Below are 19,867 nucleotides of genomic sequence, written 5' to 3' on the forward strand. Positions count from 1 at the left end.
AAAAGAACGTTCTAAGTGTGTACGATTCACGCACAACCGATTGCCGTTTGAAGAAAGGAACCTGATTTATGAGTTTTTCGCTGGAAAATATATGGATGGTGTTTCCTACACTAGGGTGCCCTGCAAGCTCTTTACTACCACCTATATTTCCGGGTTACTGTTTCTAGTGTATTTTGAAGCCATTTGGCTCACAGTGTTTTGAGATTCTCTTGAGTAGTATTTCTTATACGTGTATTAGTTACCTGGTTTATTTTATCTGTTAAAAAAAAAAGAAAAGAATCATGATTTGAAGACCTGTCTTTTCAAGACATAAGAATCGTCATAAAACACTTCTTACCTTTTTAACAATATACCAACTTCGAAATTTAAACCTAAATGATAATTTGTAAAATAAACCTAATCTCGCTGCTCGAACAATATGCTAACACTAACCCATGATGGTGCACGACTTGCTACAGGAACAAACAGCATAAAACACTTCTTACCTTTTCAACAATATACCAACTTCGAAATTTAAACCTAAATGATAATTTGTAAAATAAATCTAATCTCGCTGCTCGAACAATATGCTAACACTAACCCATAATGGTGCACGACTTGCAACAGGAACAAACAGCAATAAGCAAGTAAAAAGAGGGCAAATTGGGACAGCTAAAAAAGCGAGTTCTTTCTAAATCTAGCAACCACGTCACCTTTTAAAAAAAAACTAAAACAAATTTTCACTTCAAACTCACCAGAATTACTTAATATTATTAATATCTTATGGAATACAGCAGATTTGAGCTCAGAAATTATATAATTTAGTTCTTCTATTAAAAACAGCTGTATACTTTCGAACCGGAAGTAGAGCAGGTCATAGAAAGAGGTATAGAGCAGGAAGTAGAGCTCGAGATTGTTGTTGTTTACATTTATATTGAAAACACCATCCATTTGACCAATGACTTTCTCATTCTCTTACTACGGCGATCAGATGTGACATAAATACATACGCATGCTACGAACTGTTTATACTTACAAGTGCTTTGCTGTCTCTGAGATTTCTGTTGTTCCAGTTCTTGTCTCTGTATTTTTTGTTGCAGGAGCTGTTGTATGATCTGCTTCTGTGCTGTTTTGTTTTCATTGTTACCCACTGTTGTTTCTCCATTTCTAAAATTATTATTGCTGGATTGGGAGGAGGATTTTGTGACCAAAGATGGTGCTTGGGATGGTTTTGCAGTTGTGGTTGTTATTAAAGGTTGTTGACATTCTTGTAATTTTCTTTTGGATCTGAAATAAAATAATCATTTATACATAACCCGTTCACCTTGTTACAAACTAATAAGAAGGTAAAAAAGTTAAGATACAAAAAAGTGTACTATTGTGGTATGTGCACAGAATATAAGTTTTATTGAATCTAACATTATCAAACGTTTAGGAAATGAGAATAAATAGTAGGTTTAAATTTGAAACGAAAATACGCCAGTACTTTTCTTCGCTTCTAACAAGACTTATTTTAAAAAGTAATATTTGATTATCAATTTTTGAACAAGATGCCGAGGAAATAGGATATAAACATTAATGAAACAAAAATATCGAGAAAACTGTAGTTTTTAAGTTAATGTACTATTCTCTTTTCCAGGCATGTCAAGAGAATTCTCTATCTTTTGAAACTTCGCTATTTTCTATTACTCTCGAATAAAGGTAGAGTTTATAGCATGAAAGCCAGAATCGTTTCTACTGTTTCAGGAATAAATGAAGTATTCTAAGTTTGATGACATGGTGTTACAAATTCAGTATGACGGTGGGGTGCGATAGTAGATCTATCTCCCCGCGAAGCATCCTAGTAACTTCTTTGACAGCTAAGAGGTCTACTTTCGGCTTGCAGCATCAGTTGTCTCGGAATTTAAACCAGCTGTTGATCAGGACTTCCTGGTGGACCACCTTCACCGTATTGGTATTTTTGTGAGTCCAAATTGCCCATTCTGTGGGAAAGACGAAGTCATGGACAGGAACCATTTGATGGGATGCTCGGCTCTGCGTGGGGACTCCGTGGCTTGAAGGTATTAAAGTACTAAACATATACTAATGGGGCATTAACTTTTTTTTACCTTGCCGTATCTCTTTTTGTATAATTCGTGTTCCTTGTTATTTTGTAAGAGTTAGTGATTTTCTTATGCCATTTGAAATATAAAAAAAAATCTGACGGTAAAAAGAAGGTCACTCTAATACCTGGACGTCGCGCTGAACTTGTGAATACATTTAAAAAAATCTTGAGGGCTTTTTTTTAAATTATCAGGATCTTGCTAGAGAATCCAAAAAGCTCTATAAAGATGTATCTGGAGGAGCTCTTGATCACACGATAGGTCTATCTGGAGGATGCTCTATTATTTATATAGATCTATCTGGAGGATGAGCATCACTGGCTGCGGTCAGTGTGCGGGTGGGTGACCACTTGGATCAGTCTGCGTAGGGACCGAGGGTGTGCGGTATTGGTCCTCGTTAAACTGTGCTACCGTAAAGTGTTCAACTTCGCGCGCAGGTCGTCGGGCCACCGAAGCGGGGGATGCCATCCCCTCCGCAGAGGATCAAAATTGTGATGGCATGTCTTCGGATCATCCTCCGGGATGTTTCCCAGACCGTCGCCAATAGCCCATTGTGCAGCTCTAGCGCGACGTAAATTAACAACAACAACTATCTGGAGGATGCTCTATTATTTATATAGATTATCTGGAGGATGCTCTATTATTTATATATTGTTGTTATTTATATAGGTCTATCTGGAGGATGCTCTATTATTTATATAGGTCTGTTTGGAGGATGCTTTATTATTTATATAGGTCTATCTGGAGGATGCTCTATTATTTATATAGGTCTATTTGGAGTCCTCCCGAATATACTAACAAAGATGGCTTCTGAAACCTTTAATAATTACTAAATTCATATATTTAAAAAAATATTCTATTATTTATCAAGGTCTATGTGAAAATATCCTGATTACACTTTCAAAGATGGTTTTTGAGACGTTTAATAGTCAGTAAATTTTTAGGCCTGAAGAATATTATTTATCGAGGTCAATGTGAAGTCATCCCGATTTCACTTACAACGATGGCATTTAAAAGTGAATAAATTCATACCCATGAAGAATACTCTATTTCTATTATTTATCAATTTCTTAGTGGAGTTATACTGATTGCATTTACAAAGATGGTTTCTAAAATGTTTTAACAGTCTATAAATTCATATTCAAAGCCTGGGAAAATTTTTTTGAATGTACCTCTCTAGATCCCTCGTTAACCTCTCGATGCAGATCTGTTGAAGTTGAACTATTTCTTCGTTGGTGAGTGAGGTGAAAGAGTTGCCGATGTCTCCGAGGTCTATGGCATCGTCCTCCAGTGATATGAGGGCTGAAGAGAGGGCGTCGGTTGGCAGGGCGCTCAAAAAGTCTTTGACATTATCGGCACTGAGAGGTGTGCCGGACACTGGAATGGTGTTTAGGTTGTCGAGAAGCAGGCTGTCGACACTTATCGCACTCACATCCGAGGGATCCAGCGTCTGACCTGAAGATGCCACCAAGTCGTTTGATGAAGGGTTGTGAGATTTCAGTCTTTCGATGAGTTGAGGCTTGGATCCCGATACGGGTAAGTTCCTCTTTTTCAGTTCTGCCCTGAGGTCGCTCACTGAAAAAGACAACATCATTATTGCAGTCCGAGGACAGACATTTAAATCAATCTCAAATGATTAAATAAAATTATGGGTTTAAAAAGGAGATCTATTGTAGAATAAAATGAAAATCTACTTAGTGCATATTGCAAACCAAGAATGCACGGTAGGGACTAAAGTTACCGGTCCACTTGAAGTTTTTTCGGGCTTGGTACATATTTTTCCACCAATTTCTTTAAGAATCACTGAATAGATTGTTTTTTAGCTCTAAGTAATTGAAAATCACACAAATACTCACAATTTTGAGTAAAGATTTAAGTACATTTTGTTTTTCATTGGCTTATAAGACAATGAAAAACTAAATAAATATTTGTACATTATATGCCCCGGAAAATAGAATTCGATGTATAATTTTTGAGCATGTCTTCTTTTTTTGTTATTATCTATACTTATCTATCTATCTATCTGCATTTCGATGCTTTTTTGTTATTATCTATAGTAGATATGGATAATAATTAAAATTGTGTTTGGTTTCAAAAACATAGTTTTTTTTAATTATTTTTTTTAAGTTAAGGAAATTTAAAATAAAATAGAGTATTTTGCAATTGATCAAGAGATCAAATGTCGTTAATACGCAAATTATCATGAGTGATTAATGTATTCATGACAAAACAATTTTTTTAAAAGAATTCTAGGTGTGTGATAACGAAACTTGTTACTAAAATTTTTTATTACTTTGTCGTAGAAGAAGAATGTGTTCGAAGAATTTCAGACTTTAAAAGTTTAGACGGCAGAAGGAAAACACAAAAAGATTCTGTAAGAATATTCTACTCATTTCTTTTTGTGTTGACTTGAAAAAAATTGTTCTTTCACACAATTTTTTGGGTTGTTAAACATCGAATTCAGCGAAATAGTACAACACAGTTTTCGCAGTGTATATTATTAAATAAACTTTTGTAAACGCGTTTTAGTAAGGTATAACATGTTACCTTTTAAATCTTCAAAATTTGAAATTAGTTTCTGCGACGATGAACTTTGTGATTCGGTCTGATTGTTGGATGGAATTGGCTTTTGATTGGATTGTCCTGTTTGGTCCCCTGTACTTTTCTATAAAATAAGATATGCTATTAGTTTACAAGAGACAAATATGTTATTAAATTACTAAAACAATATGTGAAACAATCGTAGAAAATAAAATAATTAAACCGATTTGAAATTAAGAGTTGCAATCGGTTAAAGTGATTGAGGCTCAGAAAACAGTTAACAATGAAGTTTTTTTTGCATTCTCTCGGGATAATTCTTGCTGTACACGGAAATTTCGTATGTAAATGAGAACCTGTTAGTTGATTGTATTTTGCCCACGGAATGTGAGACGCTTGTGTCACGAATCTCCAAGCTTTATACAATCAAAAATGGCTCGTTAAATCTGCTTTGGTTTCCATCCGTTAGCGTGCGTGAAAGTTAGAAGGGACAGACCAGGTTTCAAATACGGATCTAAACGGAATATATTAAGTGCTGTTCTTACAATGAATTTTAAATGAGACATATTATAAAAGGGATCATTGATAGCATGTGCATTTAACGAACAAAGAGATTAAGATCAATATAATACATTTATTTTGAGCCGCGGTGGCTTAGGGGATAGAGCTCTCGCTTCACAAAGAGGTGACGTGGGTTCGAATCCCAGCGATGGCTAGGTGACACGAATTAGTCACCCGTCTCTCACCGACGACAGATCTGACGTAAAATATCCTCTGTGGCAGATGGATCATGGGTTAGAGTATCCTTGCCGTCAGACTGATCGTAGGAGGTTTTCCTCTCCATGTAAAAAATAAAACAACTCTGGAGGTACTAAATTGGAGATTGATCGTTCTCTGGTTCAAGTCAAAATTACGATCTGTAGATGAATGAATGAAGTAAGAATGGGTCCTCCTTGTAAAACGGGCTGTGACGTACATATGAGGCAGAAATCGTATTCTTGGCCATAGATGACGTAACTGAAAAATAAAAAACGCACCGTCTACCTTAAAAACTTCGCTTGGTTTTCAAGTAGGCTTGCTGATGTTGGCAAATGACATAGGTAACAACAACGAGCCGTGTTGCTCGGGGGATAGAGAATTCGCCTTCCGATGAGGTGAACTGGGTTCGAATCCCAGCAATGGCTGGTTGATATGAATTTCAGATCCGACTCGCAGCAACCACAGTGCTGGCGTAAAATATCCTCATTGGTAGACGGATCATGGGTTAGAGTCCCTTTGCCGTCAGGTTAATCGTGGGAAGTTTTTGTGGTTTTTCTCTCCATGTAACGCGAACGCTGTTTAGTTGCATCAAAAAGTCCACCACGAAGGCAAATTTCTCCCATTACTTGATCCAGGAGTTTCCTTGTCTTCTGAATCGGATTCAAAATTACAAGGATACGGAGTTTAACATTGGTAGTCGTATACTCGAAATTGGGTCAGCTGTTCAACGACGGTTATAAAATATAAAAAGCAAACAACATCAAATTCATCATCATGAGTTTGCCGCGAACAATAATGTCATTCCAAAATAAAGTGAATACAGTTAATCACTATTTTGATGGAATGAACTACTAAAACGCGTTTCGCTTAATCTAATGATGATCCCCGATGTATAGTATCGTTGTAGGTTCTTTATTAAGACAATAATTTCAATTCAAGATTATGATTATATTTTCAATTTATCCTTTTAGTTTAAATCTTCAACATTTTACATAAAAAATTTTTTGAATTATTTTATTGTATTGATGTACTTCTTTTTCTCTTTACTTTTTGTTTACTCTTTAAACTGAAGCGATCGTAAAGTTTTTCATTTACGGATAGATTAAACTGATCTAATTCAGATGGTGATCTAATTTTTATAGAAGCACTAACCTGACTAACAAAGACTTGAGGACGGGACTGGTGGAATGCGCTTTGTAACTCTAGAAAAAGTTGTCGCTGCTGGAAGTTGAGCTCAGGCGGTGACTCTGATATACTACTGGAGGTGGACGAGCCATTTTTCGCATTCGGTGGACCCTGAAAACAAATTTTTAGTATAAAATAGCAAAAACTCAACTTTTGTTTCAATTACATGTCACAAAATACTTGGAACTTTTTATTTTACTCTTTAAACTGAAGCGATCATAAAATAAACACATTTTTTAAGAAAAGACAGAGACAGCGTTTCTTCCTATACTTTCACAATAGGGGACAAAAAGAATACATGAAATTGTTACTCATACTATTGTAGCTCTCATTTATTTGCTTTAAATAAAATCATGGATTAACCAGTCAGTTATCTTCGTAGTTTTGTGCTTAAGCCAATTATTTATATCATTTGTTTTCTGTGACTGTATGTGCGAAAAGAGGTAAACAAGAAGGCGGCTTTTCTTTGGAAAGTACCCATCTCTTGGCGACATGCTTTAGAAACATGCCAAAGTGAATAAAGGAAATGTGAAAAAAGAAAATGTTTACCCTGTATTCGTGGAATTTGATTGTTCTCGCTTTTGGCTGCGTTTTTGGCTTCGTCTTCTTCCTGTTTTTGTTGGTCTCTTTCACACAATTCTGTGGCTGTTGCATGTGGACAATATATTCGGCGATGTGGTCGTGCGTCGATTGAGGTGAAACAACGGCTGGAAGGATGGACAGTGGAGATGACACTGAGCTAGGAGGTGACAGGGAAAAGGACGTGATCCCGGAACATGGAGAGCCCTGGTTGGGATTCGGAGAGGGTTCACTTGCCTCCAGCGACGGCAAACTGCAAATGGAATGAAAACGATTCACTCTTAACAAGTCTATTAAACGAATTTCCCAATTATATATAGATTCTTTTCGTGCATTGATATTGTTTTCTTAGAAAAAGTACTAAAAATTGTTGGTTTCATAGGTTTGGTTAACAGGTAAAGTATGACAGGTAAAAGTTGACAGGTAAAGTATGCTAGCACCATTTCCCCCAGCATAGATATTAAATATTTAAGGTTACGTTAAAATTGAGTGAGCTGTTCTTATCCGCAGTGATGAATATACAGGATGTCACAAAAATTCATTGGTTAACTTAACGTGTTGGTCACTCATATCATGACGAATAAGATTTACGTAGGAATTTGCGTTTAAAAATGTAAACTGCGACCTCTAGCGGGCAATGTTCGCACGCGTAGAGGGAGAGAAAGAAATGATGTCGAAAGATGTGTTAATATGACTTTTATTGAAGAATATGGTTAGATTACAGATAATTTTCGAAATTCCTTCCATTCGCAATGAAGTTGTGTACTTCAGCGCATGGATTCACGGCGCAGTTAAAAATGGGTAGGTATGTAACGGACACGTACTGTTGCTTCCACGATCCTGGAAACGAGATTCGTGTCCAGTATTATGGGTTTCTCGTGCATCATGGACTTCATGTTTCTCCACAGGTGGAAATCCAGGGGTGTCAGGTCAGGGGATCGTGGAGGCCACATGACTGGTCCACCTCTGCCAACCCAGTGATCAGGATATGTCCTATAGAGATATTCCCTTGCTAATTGCTAAAATTTACAGATGCTCCATCGTACTGAAACCGTATGTTTCGGCGTGTAGCTGCTGGAAAGTTAACCATTAGAACCGGCAATACTGAAAAAATACGATAAATATTTCATTCGAGGTGTAGATGTGATAAGGATCCATTAACATGCCACCGATAATACCGTGCCACAAGCATTTATGGTGAAACGTTGTTTACTTGCATTGGCACGTGTACACCTTGGGTTTTCACGTGCCACATGTTTAGGTTCAGGACACCATCCCGTGTAAAAGATCAGTAAACGAAATCCACGTTGGGAAATCCGGCTGTGCGACTAGTTTTTTGCGAATACCAGCGAGTGAATGCAACGCGTTTGGGAGAATTGTTATCGAACAGTGCCTGTACTCTTTGGACGTGGTAGGGTGTAGCATGTCTTCGTGTAGAATGAGCACAATGCTGCAACGATGTACCTACAAATTTGACAACCTGGAGGTCTTGGAGGTTCCTCCAAGACAGGTGAGCATGTAATGCGTTCTCGAAAGATGTGGTTACGTACCTGGAAACTTCCTGCTTCTCGCAATATGAAAAACAATTGTCCAAAGAATCACCACTTAGTTGACGTCTGTTTGGGAAGCGCTCATGGTAGATCCGTTCCACGGCTCGTCTATTTCCATCCGCAGCACGATGCATGTACATCATATCGGTCAATTCTACGTTAGTAAACCGATTCATTCTACTTCTGCAACGATGTCGTTTGAAATGATCTCCCTTCCCTAACAGCCTGCTAACATTTGCCGCTAGCGGTCACAGTTTGCATTTTCTTCCACAAATTCCTATCTAAACCTTGTTCATCATGATATGACAGAGCAACACTTTAAGTTTGGCAACGAACTTTTGAGACACCCTGTATTCTCAGAAAGAACTCAGTTACTGAACTAGTTTTAAACCCATGTAGGTTCAAAACTGCAAGTTGCATAGAAGTGTCACATATTTTTAAATTTCAAAATTGCAAGTTTTAAAAAAGTGCAGGATATTTTATGAACTAAGGTAGGTTCAAAATTATAAGATATAAAGAACCTCGAATAGATTCGAAAATGCAAGTTATAAAGTTTTGCCAGGAGTCTCGTGACCTTGAATAGGTTCAAAATAGCAAGTTATCAATAAGTACCACAAAATTTTAGTACTCGGGTCGATTCAAAATTAAAAGTTTTAAAAAAATGCTACAAAATTTTGTTATAGTTTGATCAATTATGTATGGTGCCTGTTGCATAAAAAATAAAAATTTCTAATTCTAAAATTTCGAAAGAATTTCTAACTGATATTATATTTTGTGCTGAATAATTTTGGGAAAGTATATTTACCTGCCCTGGGAATGTTCGTTTAGTTCGTAAGGGGGAGATGGCGAGAATATATCGTCGCTACAGCTATCGTCGTCCAGGCCTAACCTCATTTTCGGAGAAGGTGTGTTACATGGTCTCTTGAAGGCCAATGCACTTTCTGAAACAGAGAATACACTAAAAACACTCATACATATTTTATGCATTGGAATTATGTTAAAATATCTGAAAAAATGACCACCATTGTTTACATAACTCCCTCTCTAAGTTTATCTTAATAATCAAGTACCAAACTAGCACAAATAATTAATTTCCTTCTTGATAAGTTCGTCACTTGTTTAAGAGGACAGCCAGATTGTTGCACCACAAGATTCACTGTACGAGTTTAGTGTGGCATTACAGTTATAATACAGATGTTTATACTAAAAGAAAAGTTACATTAACAGCAGCTATCTAAAATGCATCCTCTATTGCAATGCATTGTTATTTTCTAAAAATAACTTTAAAAAATTCTATAAAATGATCGAATGCTTTATTTTTCTAAATATGCTGAAGAGGTATCAATCACTGTTAAGCAAATTTGTAATTGAATTTTCGGCTTGTTTGAAGCATAAATAAATATAAAACCTTTCTTAGCCTAAAAACCTGTTTGTAAAAAGCTAGTCCATAGGTATTTACAAACGATTCATATTATTAAATCAGTAGTTATGCTTTTAAATGTTGGAGAAGTAGCTTAACTTCTTCCTTCTTTAATCTTTGTTGCAGTAACACTGTGTAAACATTTCATCCCTAGTTGGGAGCTATGGTTTCCTTGTAAATGACAAGTCATAATTATAGTATTCAATGGTAGTTACATTCATAAAAATGGAGCTACTGCATTAACATACTTATCATACCATCAAGCGCACAGGTTCCACGGAGCACCTATGGCTTCATAAAATATTTCCCAAATGCTCCGAGACAAGGTTGGATATGAAACTCATAACATATAGTAAGCAACATATTTAAAAGTTCAGGGTTGGCGAAAAAGGAAAAGTGCTTCCACAGGCTCCGAGAATATTCTTACTCATGAGACCGGGCATTAAGCCTCACTTCATTTAAAACTTCATGTAAAATAATTACCGCTACAAAGTGCACAATTCACTACATTGATAGTACTTGAATATACTGCAATAAAATGCTCGCGATACTTAAACGATTGCAAAACTGGTTCATAACATACAAACTGCAAACGACAAGCCAACATAAACCAATAAGAATTCCATTATTTTCCAACTCAGAGAAAATCTAAACAAAAAGTCCCAGTGCAGTTGTGCTCAATACTCTCGAAAGAGCCAAAAACGTGCAGTTGTTTGCATGTTTAAATGCCCCGGATCAAATATTAAAAAAATACACGGAACCGAAAGCGCATATTGAAGGTCTGTGAGACATTTTTCGAAATTATAACGAACTTCAACCGCTTTACAGCATGCAATTTTCAACCAATAGTTGAAAATTGCAATAAAACGCTCAAAATGTAAATCACATCCGTCTCATCATGTTATGGGCTGCTGTGTGGTTATGGGTGTAGGAAAGGTTCGTCTCAAATATGATACTGTGGGCCGTGAAGGAAGAATCACATCCTCTTGTATTGAGGAGATTAAGAATATTTCTTAAAAGAAAAATAGAAATCTTATGATCTTTTGTGCTTACAGTGTGCATACAGCACTGTTCAGTTGAAACATTAAGTGTATATAAAAAGGATGAATGCATTTAATGTCTTACGTTTTTTCCTGTTATTCTTCAAAACAAATTCACGCCAAAAAGCAATATCAGATGAGATAAATCTATACATAATAATAAACGCGGCTGTGTGTGTGTCTGTAATCACAATATATCGCCCCAGAAGCCTCACCCAGGCACGTAACTCGGCACATAATTGTGTTTTGACATAATGAAGTAGTATTTTTTTTTTCTTTTTCAAAAATTTGGATTAGTTTTTTAGTTATCAATCATTTTGTAAGAAAATCTATGCTTTTTCGTCTTCAAAAAGCCATATTAAAAAAACTATTTAAAAATGCATATACTTTTCTCCACTCTTATAAATGTATGCTAATGCAAACCTTACAATTGAAATATTAATTTTCGACAANAAAAACACATTATAGCTGAGCTAAATGAAGAGTGCTATGTTTAATGAAGAAGCTATGTTTAATGTCAAAATCAAAATCTTGGCTGATTTCAATGTGCAACAGGATGTTGTCCGCCATTGCTTCTGTGGTTAACGTCACGCTGTAATCCAACTGCAGTTGAGTTGGACGGCAATTGAAGTTCAAGATAAGCGTTCGATGACGTATACTATGAAACTCACAAATAAACCAATCAGAGGTTAGCGCTGATTTCCAGCTGACGCCGACGTTTAGGACGACAGGCTAAGAAACCAGGCCTTATGAGATAAATATAATCCCATTGTGTACATCAAAACAACCTCGTCATTAAGTTATGGTTTAACGAAAATTACAAAAATTTGAAACAAACATACCAAAATAAACTGTGACTCTGCTATATTCGCCCAGAATTTGTTTCAATTTCTTTTTTAATGTATATTTTTCCTGCCTGCACAGTAAATTAGTCCAATTTTTTAAACGGTTAAATTTAATATTCCAATGTAAGCATGCTCAGTTCGTATCTTGAGCTTGTTGACAAGCTCAAACTATGAAGCAACCTTGCATCAGTCATTTTATAGTCCGATTTATTAAATAAAGAGCAAAGCAGCGAAATAAAATGAGCTCCGGGTTGAATCATCCATTCAAAGGTTCTTGAAAAAAGTTTAATTTAGCTTCGACATATGAGATCACGAAACGTGTACGTTATTATTGAGGTATTGTACGCTATATCCAATTAATATCATAGAAATAGCTACCATTCTCTTAATAACTGCAAAAAAGGAAGATCAAACATTTACCTCGAACTGCTTTTGCCAACAGTTCATCAGAAAAAATATTTTCTTTGACTAATTCTAATGTTGCTGAGTTGTGTGAATATCGGTTGTGTACAGATTCCGTTCTAGAAGATTTCTTGACGGGCTTTTGTCTTTCTTGAAAACTAGAATCATTGGCAGATTCTGAAACAACAAATACACAAGATTCTTTTAAATAAACATAAACTGCGAGCGAAAGCAGTGTACAAATATGAATAATAGCATACCTTCAAGTGCTTGCTGAATTATATCATGCTTGTCAAGCTCTTTTGGAAGTTTATGCTTTAAAATACTACCTATCTAAAGGAGAGAAAAAATTTGAAATTCGAAAAATGACAATACAGAGAGGAATGCACAAAATTATGCCTTAATGATTTTAGAAATGCATATTTTTGTTCAGATTACAAAACTTTTAATACATCTACAACTTTTAAGTGTCCGTTGGAGTTTTAGTCTATTTGTTTAAGTAAATCTGTATGCTTAACTAGATAACTGTTTCAGATAACCTTAATAATAGTTTCAATCAAGCGTTTTATCTCTAAGTATTGAAATGTATAATCTGATGGAGCTAGAGCCGGATGCATCCGTGCTCCTAACTCAAGGTAAAGTGTTACAATTATACATGCTCAAAATAAGAAAACCAGACTGTGTAAAAAGGTATATCTGACGAAAAAACGGGGAAACAGACAAAGCGGAAGAACCGTAAAATCGTAGAACCTGTATTTATCTTAAGCTCTCAAGGGCCCGGATCAAAATGGAAAAGAGTACATATTTATTATAAGTTACCCACGAAAAATAGTTTGACACATGACGTTTTTAGTTGATATTGAAATGAAGAACTTAAAAACATGATAAGAAGCATGATATATAGTTTGAAAGCTCAAATTTCTAGTATTGTAAACATATATGATCAAATGTAAATAAAAGCAAAGCAGTTCTACAACAGCTAGTTTGTCTGTCAGTGAAATGGTTGAGACTTTACGATTTCGAGACCAACGGCTTGGTGGTGGCAATATGATCAGCACAGAGCATCGGCCAAGTTAATGGCGCAAGATAAGACCAGCTCGTAGCCATAGATCAGAATCTGGATGGACTTCAAGCCTCGGACGTCGATAGAACCCTGTTTCATCACAGAGGTTACGTTAATTTATTATGCAGAATATTAATTTATTCTGCTAACTCAAAAGCAATTTGTAAAGAAAAATAATATTTTGTAAACAATTTCTAGGCGTTTCCATGCATTCAAAAGCGAATTCATGCAATTAAATATTGTTTTAATACATTTTTTTATTGTGTGGAAAGTCTATAACATAAAATTCAAGAAATCTTATTTTATGAATGCAGAGTTTATTAAAAATCCTTTACTCAATTTTTGCTTTGCTCAGCAACAAATCAACACATATTTTCATTGTAACTACTTTTTTTTCAATTTTAAAGTACTACATAATTAGTCATTTAAATTTTGAACTGTTAGTAGACAACATTGTAGTACAACTTTTTTATGGTTAAGTACTAATAAGCATATTGACACGTTAATGTAATGACATTATTTCTGGAGATTAGTTTGCTTTTGATTCTATTTCATTATATGCTTTATTCTGTTTCATTATATGCATATAAATATAACTTACTCTTGCTTTTACTAACTTTTGCCTATGTTCATGGAATGCTGGAGGAGATTTTAGAGCTAAAATAAAATAAGAAACCAATTACTTATATATCAAAAAATGTGTAAATTTTATAATATATTTCGTTAAATGGGTAAGTTTTATAATGTTTTTCAAACGTTTAAAATTCGTATGGAGCAGAGGCGAAAAAGAAGTGTTTTCTGTAGCCGAATAACATTGATTGATAAATTTATTTTTAATAGACAATCTTTTCTTTCTATAGTATGGCAATGATAATTTAATATCGTTTTAACAGCATCTTGACACTGCCAAGGAGGGAAATGAAGCCATTCGTATTCATGGCAAGAATTACAATATGCAGAAGAAATTTTAACTTTTCACTATCTTCCATCAGTCACATAATTTTAATGATTGAACTGCTTCCAATAGCTGTAATTAATAAATCTTGAAAATAAAATATCTATTATGCCTGAAACAGTGACACCCCAACTTGAATCCGATTATGAACCTCATCTTTCATTAGTCGGTCCTTGACATTGATACTAAAAAAGTGTATAAAATAAAAAGGTGAACTCCCTGAATAAATTTTTAATCTAATGATCGGATCTTTCCCAAGTACTGAATCGTAATGGTTCGAGGCCTCAACCTGAACTATGCTAATTAGTTATAGCAGAAGATATTTTCAATTACGTAATCTGGCACACAAACGTACTTTCTCTGAATAAATATAAATTTTTTCCCGACAAATTCGGAATTTTTGACTCTCAACGAATGAGGGGTAACATCATACTGTTCCAATAGTTTTATCAGGAGAAAAGTTAAAAATTCGAACCTCTAAACGTTAATTTTTGCATTTTTAACCGTAGTTCAAGAACTATTTAAGCCTAAAAGAAGAGAAATATTTGTGCATAATTGTGAAATTTGTAAACCGAAAGATAATTTTTGCGCAAAAATTATTTTTAATAATTGTTTATTATTTTTTTATTCATTTATTTACTAATATTTGAAAAAATATGAATTGCAAGATGTACAATTTTTTTAAATATAATTTTAAAGAATGAAATTTCAACTGCTAAATTAAAAGTTTGAACGAAATAGTTCAAATAGTTTCTGAGGTATAGTGGATTCAAACATTAAAATTTAATTTTATTAAATTTCTTCAAAAGTTTGATTTTAAAACATCGCGTGCTATATAATTAGTTAGCATATGCTTCAGGTTAGGTCCTCGAACCATTAAGATTGAGTTGTAGTACGTGATGATCTGATCTTTGGATCAAAAGTTATTCAGGGCATTCACTTTTTCTAAAATTTTATACACTGTATGTTTTTTTATATAATTTTAAAGAATATAATTTCAACTGCTAAATTAAACATTTGAACGAAATAGTTCAAATAGTTTCTGAGGTATATTAAATTCAAACATTAAAATTTAATTTTATTAAATTTCTTCGAAAATTCGATTTTAAAACATGGTATGCTATAATTCGTTAGCATATGTTTCAGGTTAGGTCCTCGAACCATTAAGATTGAGTCGTAGTACGTGATGATCTGATCTTTAGATCAAAAGTTATTCAGGGCATTCACTTTTTTTTTAAAATTTTGTACTCTGTATGTTGAGAGTTATTTAGAAACAGTTTCATCAAATAAATGCAATCCTAATCCTATCAAATCGAAATGTCAAAGCCTGAAGTCCTAATGTGCACAGAGCAATGTGGAGTCATGCTACATATGTTGTGTTCTTACATTCTTTGTTCTTGTCTAGAAGCCTGTGTAGAGAGTCGCCGTTTTGTAATTTGATAGAATTTTTTAGGTCAGCGGAGGTGAGACACATGGAGTCCGTATCTTTGCCCTCAGCAACCGCATTCATGTTGCAGTCTTTGAACCACTCTGGGTAAAAATTGACGATTGTTTGTAACAGATCCAAGTCCAGAGAAATGTTCCAATAGCTCTGTGATTTCTGACTTTCTCCACTGGCTGTAAAAAGAAAAATAATAACGTTAAGTACTGTTTAATTTGTACATAAATATAATTTAGAGCGTAACTTTTTGAAGTAGGGAACATGAACCATTTCATCTGTGGCAACACTTCTTAAGAAATGCTATTTTTTAAGGTTAGCCTAAGCATACTACGTTGAAGTTAATTTCACTAGAAACTGGATCTTTGCAACTCGAGAAAAAGTGAAGTGATTATGCCTAACTATGTGATTTAAATTGAATTTAATTAGATATCTGTAAGCAACGTCACGCGAGTAAACGAAACTGACTGGCTTCTGAATCGACAAATGTCACGATTTCTTACGATGACGTCACTTTTAAGTAACCGATAATTGATGTATAATTACTATGTCTTTAGGAGTAGAGCCCCTGAATTGGAGTATAGGAGCCTTAGTTAAGAGTGGACTTGGTATCATATGTCTCCAAAAACACTTTAGCAAATAAAATGTATAAAGTTTTATAATTTTTTTTTAGTTGTTTCGACACTTATATAGCGTGAATATATTTACAATAATAAAGTTTTATCTATCTTAATTTAGTTTGGAGTACAGTCTGATGTTACCTCAGATAAATATGAGGTATTTCTAATTTGCTTAGATGATATGGTTAGATTATTAGTATCCATCAAGCCAAAAAATAATGATAATAAAAAAAATTACAGCAAAATTTAGGGTTTGTTATAGAGCAGGCAAAAGGATGGTTGCCAACACCATGGCAATATTTGGATAGACAAAAACGATTGATAAAATAGTAATGTAAGCTATAGCAATCGATTGTTTTGTTCGTAAAATTGGTTAATTAGATACTTGCAAGCGATACCATGCACGAATCAGTCAACCAGGTTCTTCACACACGCGTGACGTGGTTTGCAGGCATCCAATTAAATTTGATTGGAAAATTGATTAAGCGTAATAAGAAAACCAAGGCTTAAAGCTAGAATTTTAACAAGCCATGCACAAACACGCAATTAGCCACAACCATGTGATTAGTTGTAACCCATTATTTCGAAACTTACGTATAGGATAAGTAAAACTGCCAAATCACAGTAATAACTACTTATATGAATACTCATTACTTGAAAACTTGCTTGCAACACCTCTTGTGAGATCACAACACAAAATAGAATTATATAAAGATTGTTAATAGAATGGTTGAGATGGCAGGCTCTTTGAAATCTCAACGTACAATGATTTCAACCATAGCCGTCGTGCGGATTATGCTCCCACCATCTTTTAAACCTATTTCTGGGAACACAATCGTTAGAAACGTGTTATGCCTCTTTGTACTTGTTAACATACATTTTTATCACCTCTGTACAAACTTTTAACGTGTGAGTACGAGGAATGCCTTTGTAAACTGGAGAAAGACTGCCTTCAATTTCTTCAATCAAAGCAGTTCAATCTATTCGTAAACTAAATGAGTTTGTAAAGTTGGATGCCATTTCCAAAAGCAATCCCATATAAAAGGAAATAGCAATGTTTGAAATTTATATTGGTCAGAAAGACCTATGCTAAATAGTGTAAGTCTGCTCTTAAGTTGAAAGAATCCTTTTAAATGAAGGCAAGGGGCCAAAGTTTTATGTCGATGAAATCTCGTACGGATGCTATCACAGAGATTTATATATCACGTGAATTAGGATTTAATCTAATATTTCGCATTTACACACGAGAATTTGTACTTGAAGTAGGAATCCATAAGAGGCTAAAGGATTTATAAGAATACTTTTTGTTTTAGTGTTGCATTTCACGAGAGTACGTGTTATCCCGCTTTTAAGCGGTGAAAGCATTGCTGTAGAAGCTTGAACAGCATTCTGAGAATAAAATAAATGTATTCTGGAAGAAAAGGATGAACTTAAGAGTTGATCGTAGCAAATGTTTATTGCTAAATGCCTGTTTCAGCCTTTTAATTTTTCAAACGTCAATTCAAATTGAAATCAAATATTTTCTTAATAGATAACGAAGATCGACACATGTAAGTTTATGCTGCGTGCAATGCTAGAATCATGTATAGCGAGTCTAAATCAACATTCTTCAAAATTAAGCACTTGTGCCAGAAAAAAAAAACTATAAAGGGGAAAAAACTAATTTTTAAGTCAAAAATTTAAATTATTGTTGCTGTCGTAGGCCATTAAGGCAAGGGGTGATTGTTCTTGCTTTCTAGTGGCGCCATCCATGGCCAAGAATTTAACATCTACCACATCCATACGTCACTCCCGTTTATAGGGTGGACCCATTCATGCATCCATTTTTTCATCTACAGATCGTAATTTTGACCTGAACCAGACAACGATCCGTCTTCAATTCAGTACCCCCAGACGTATAATTGTTTATGGGAACATGGAGGACTTTTTGACCCGACAGATTGAACGTGCACCAGTCACGGGGAGTCATCGGCCGCCTGGATTCGAACTCCCATTCTCACAAACGTGAGTCCAGAGCCCTGCTACCCAGGCTATCCCGTCTCATTTAAAATTATTGCCACACAACAATCAAATTCGATTTCATTAGACTCTGTTATAATGTTCTTGAAAAACTCTCAGCAAATCTATGATGAGAATCACAAATTGGAAACGTTTTGACACTGGCGCGTGCAAAAAGGGTGAAATGAATGACGATAGGATCTGCAGTCAAAAGTGAGAAGAATGAAAACAGTGCTTGGCACATCACAAAAAGCTTTTTCATTGTCCTCAGCCTTGCGATGCTAAATATAGAATACATTTGCATTAAGCAAATTTTGGATTGTTCCCCTTGGCAGTAAAACTCCCGATCTTGTCGCCACAATGGCTACTCCTTTCTGGAACTTGGATAATACAATCTTTACACAACGTTAACTTTCGAAATATAGATTTTCATTTTTAAAGAAAAACTTTAATAGTTTACATATGTGAGAACATCGTATTAAAAGATTATCTTGCTTATTTATATAATGAAATACTTAATCTTTTCAATCGCAATGAATTAATGAAAGAAATAAGATTTTACGCATTTTAAGTGACGGTGTTTCAAAACAGCATTTTTTGTACGGTAACTAACGATTTTCTTCAATTTATTTAAACATTTATCAGTGAGTAAATGGCAATTCTATTTCCCCCCATTTTCAAATGTCGTAGTTGCAGAACTTACACGCATACAACTCAACTGAAAAATATCAAACAGTTTTATAATAATATTTGTGAAAGGGTTATTTATTCTTACAAGGATTTTCAGTAACTTTCATAAGTTTGAAATTTTTTTAGAAAGTAAAAACTAGGTATTACGTCAGTAGTAGCCAGTTTTTAATTTTTAAAATGTTTTTAATTTCTAAAATTTACCAAAAATTGGAGTAAGAGTTACTGGCACCCAGAATTATTTTCGAAGAAGCTACTTTTTTTAAATGCATTTAAAGTCTGCAAACATGGTATTCAAAAATGGTTGAATTTTTCGCATACAATTAATGTAGCTTTCGTAAGAGTTTTAATTTCGTTAAATATTGAACTATGGCTTTAAGAGTATTCCTTCTTCTATATAAAGCCATTCAGTTAAATAAATTTTTCGAAAAATACTACTAGTAAAGAAAAATAACATCAATTGCTCAGGGTAATACATTTTAAAACAAACTAGATTAAAATTGAGAGATTCCACTGTTTTGAGGTATCTCAAAGAAATCTCAGATTATTAGCATTTTGTTCCAAATAGTTTATTTTAGAAAATTGTTCAGATTTGATATATATATATATATTATATATATTTCTCTCATAAGCAACAGGTCCAAGGTTCGGGCATGGTTGACTCAGTCTTTCAATGCTACAGTGGGGCGATAAAATGAGCAGCATGC

General features: G+C 34.5%; 1 protein-coding gene across 4 annotated transcripts in view; it reads right to left on the reverse strand.

Moving 5' to 3' along the window:
* The window catches only part of LOC107443971 (myocardin-related transcription factor A), a 267,460-nt gene that overhangs the window by 12,754 nt on the left and 234,839 nt on the right, over nt 1-19,867 (reverse strand). For all 4 annotated transcript variants that reach the window (XM_071184277.1, XM_071184272.1, XM_071184274.1 and 1 more), the window contains 10 exons: nt 15,804-16,034; nt 14,064-14,119; nt 12,660-12,732; nt 12,418-12,576; nt 9,498-9,633; nt 7,113-7,395; nt 6,531-6,674; nt 4,629-4,746; nt 3,254-3,656; nt 1,016-1,266 (listed from right to left, as the gene is read on the reverse strand). In XM_071184277.1, the coding sequence (XP_071040378.1) occupies nt 1,016-1,266; nt 3,254-3,656; nt 4,629-4,746; nt 6,531-6,674; nt 7,113-7,395; nt 9,498-9,633; nt 12,418-12,576; nt 12,660-12,732; nt 14,064-14,119; nt 15,804-15,927 (1,747 nt within the window). In that variant the 5' untranslated portion in view covers nt 15,928-16,034. The remainder of the gene's footprint in view (nt 1-1,015; nt 1,267-3,253; nt 3,657-4,628; nt 4,747-6,530; nt 6,675-7,112; nt 7,396-9,497; nt 9,634-12,417; nt 12,577-12,659; nt 12,733-14,063; nt 14,120-15,803; nt 16,035-19,867) is intronic.

The sequence above is a fragment of the Parasteatoda tepidariorum genome, chromosome 1, assembly GCF_043381705.1.
Source record: "Parasteatoda tepidariorum isolate YZ-2023 chromosome 1, CAS_Ptep_4.0, whole genome shotgun sequence".
NCBI classification, from domain to species: domain Eukaryota; kingdom Metazoa; phylum Arthropoda; class Arachnida; order Araneae; family Theridiidae; genus Parasteatoda; species Parasteatoda tepidariorum.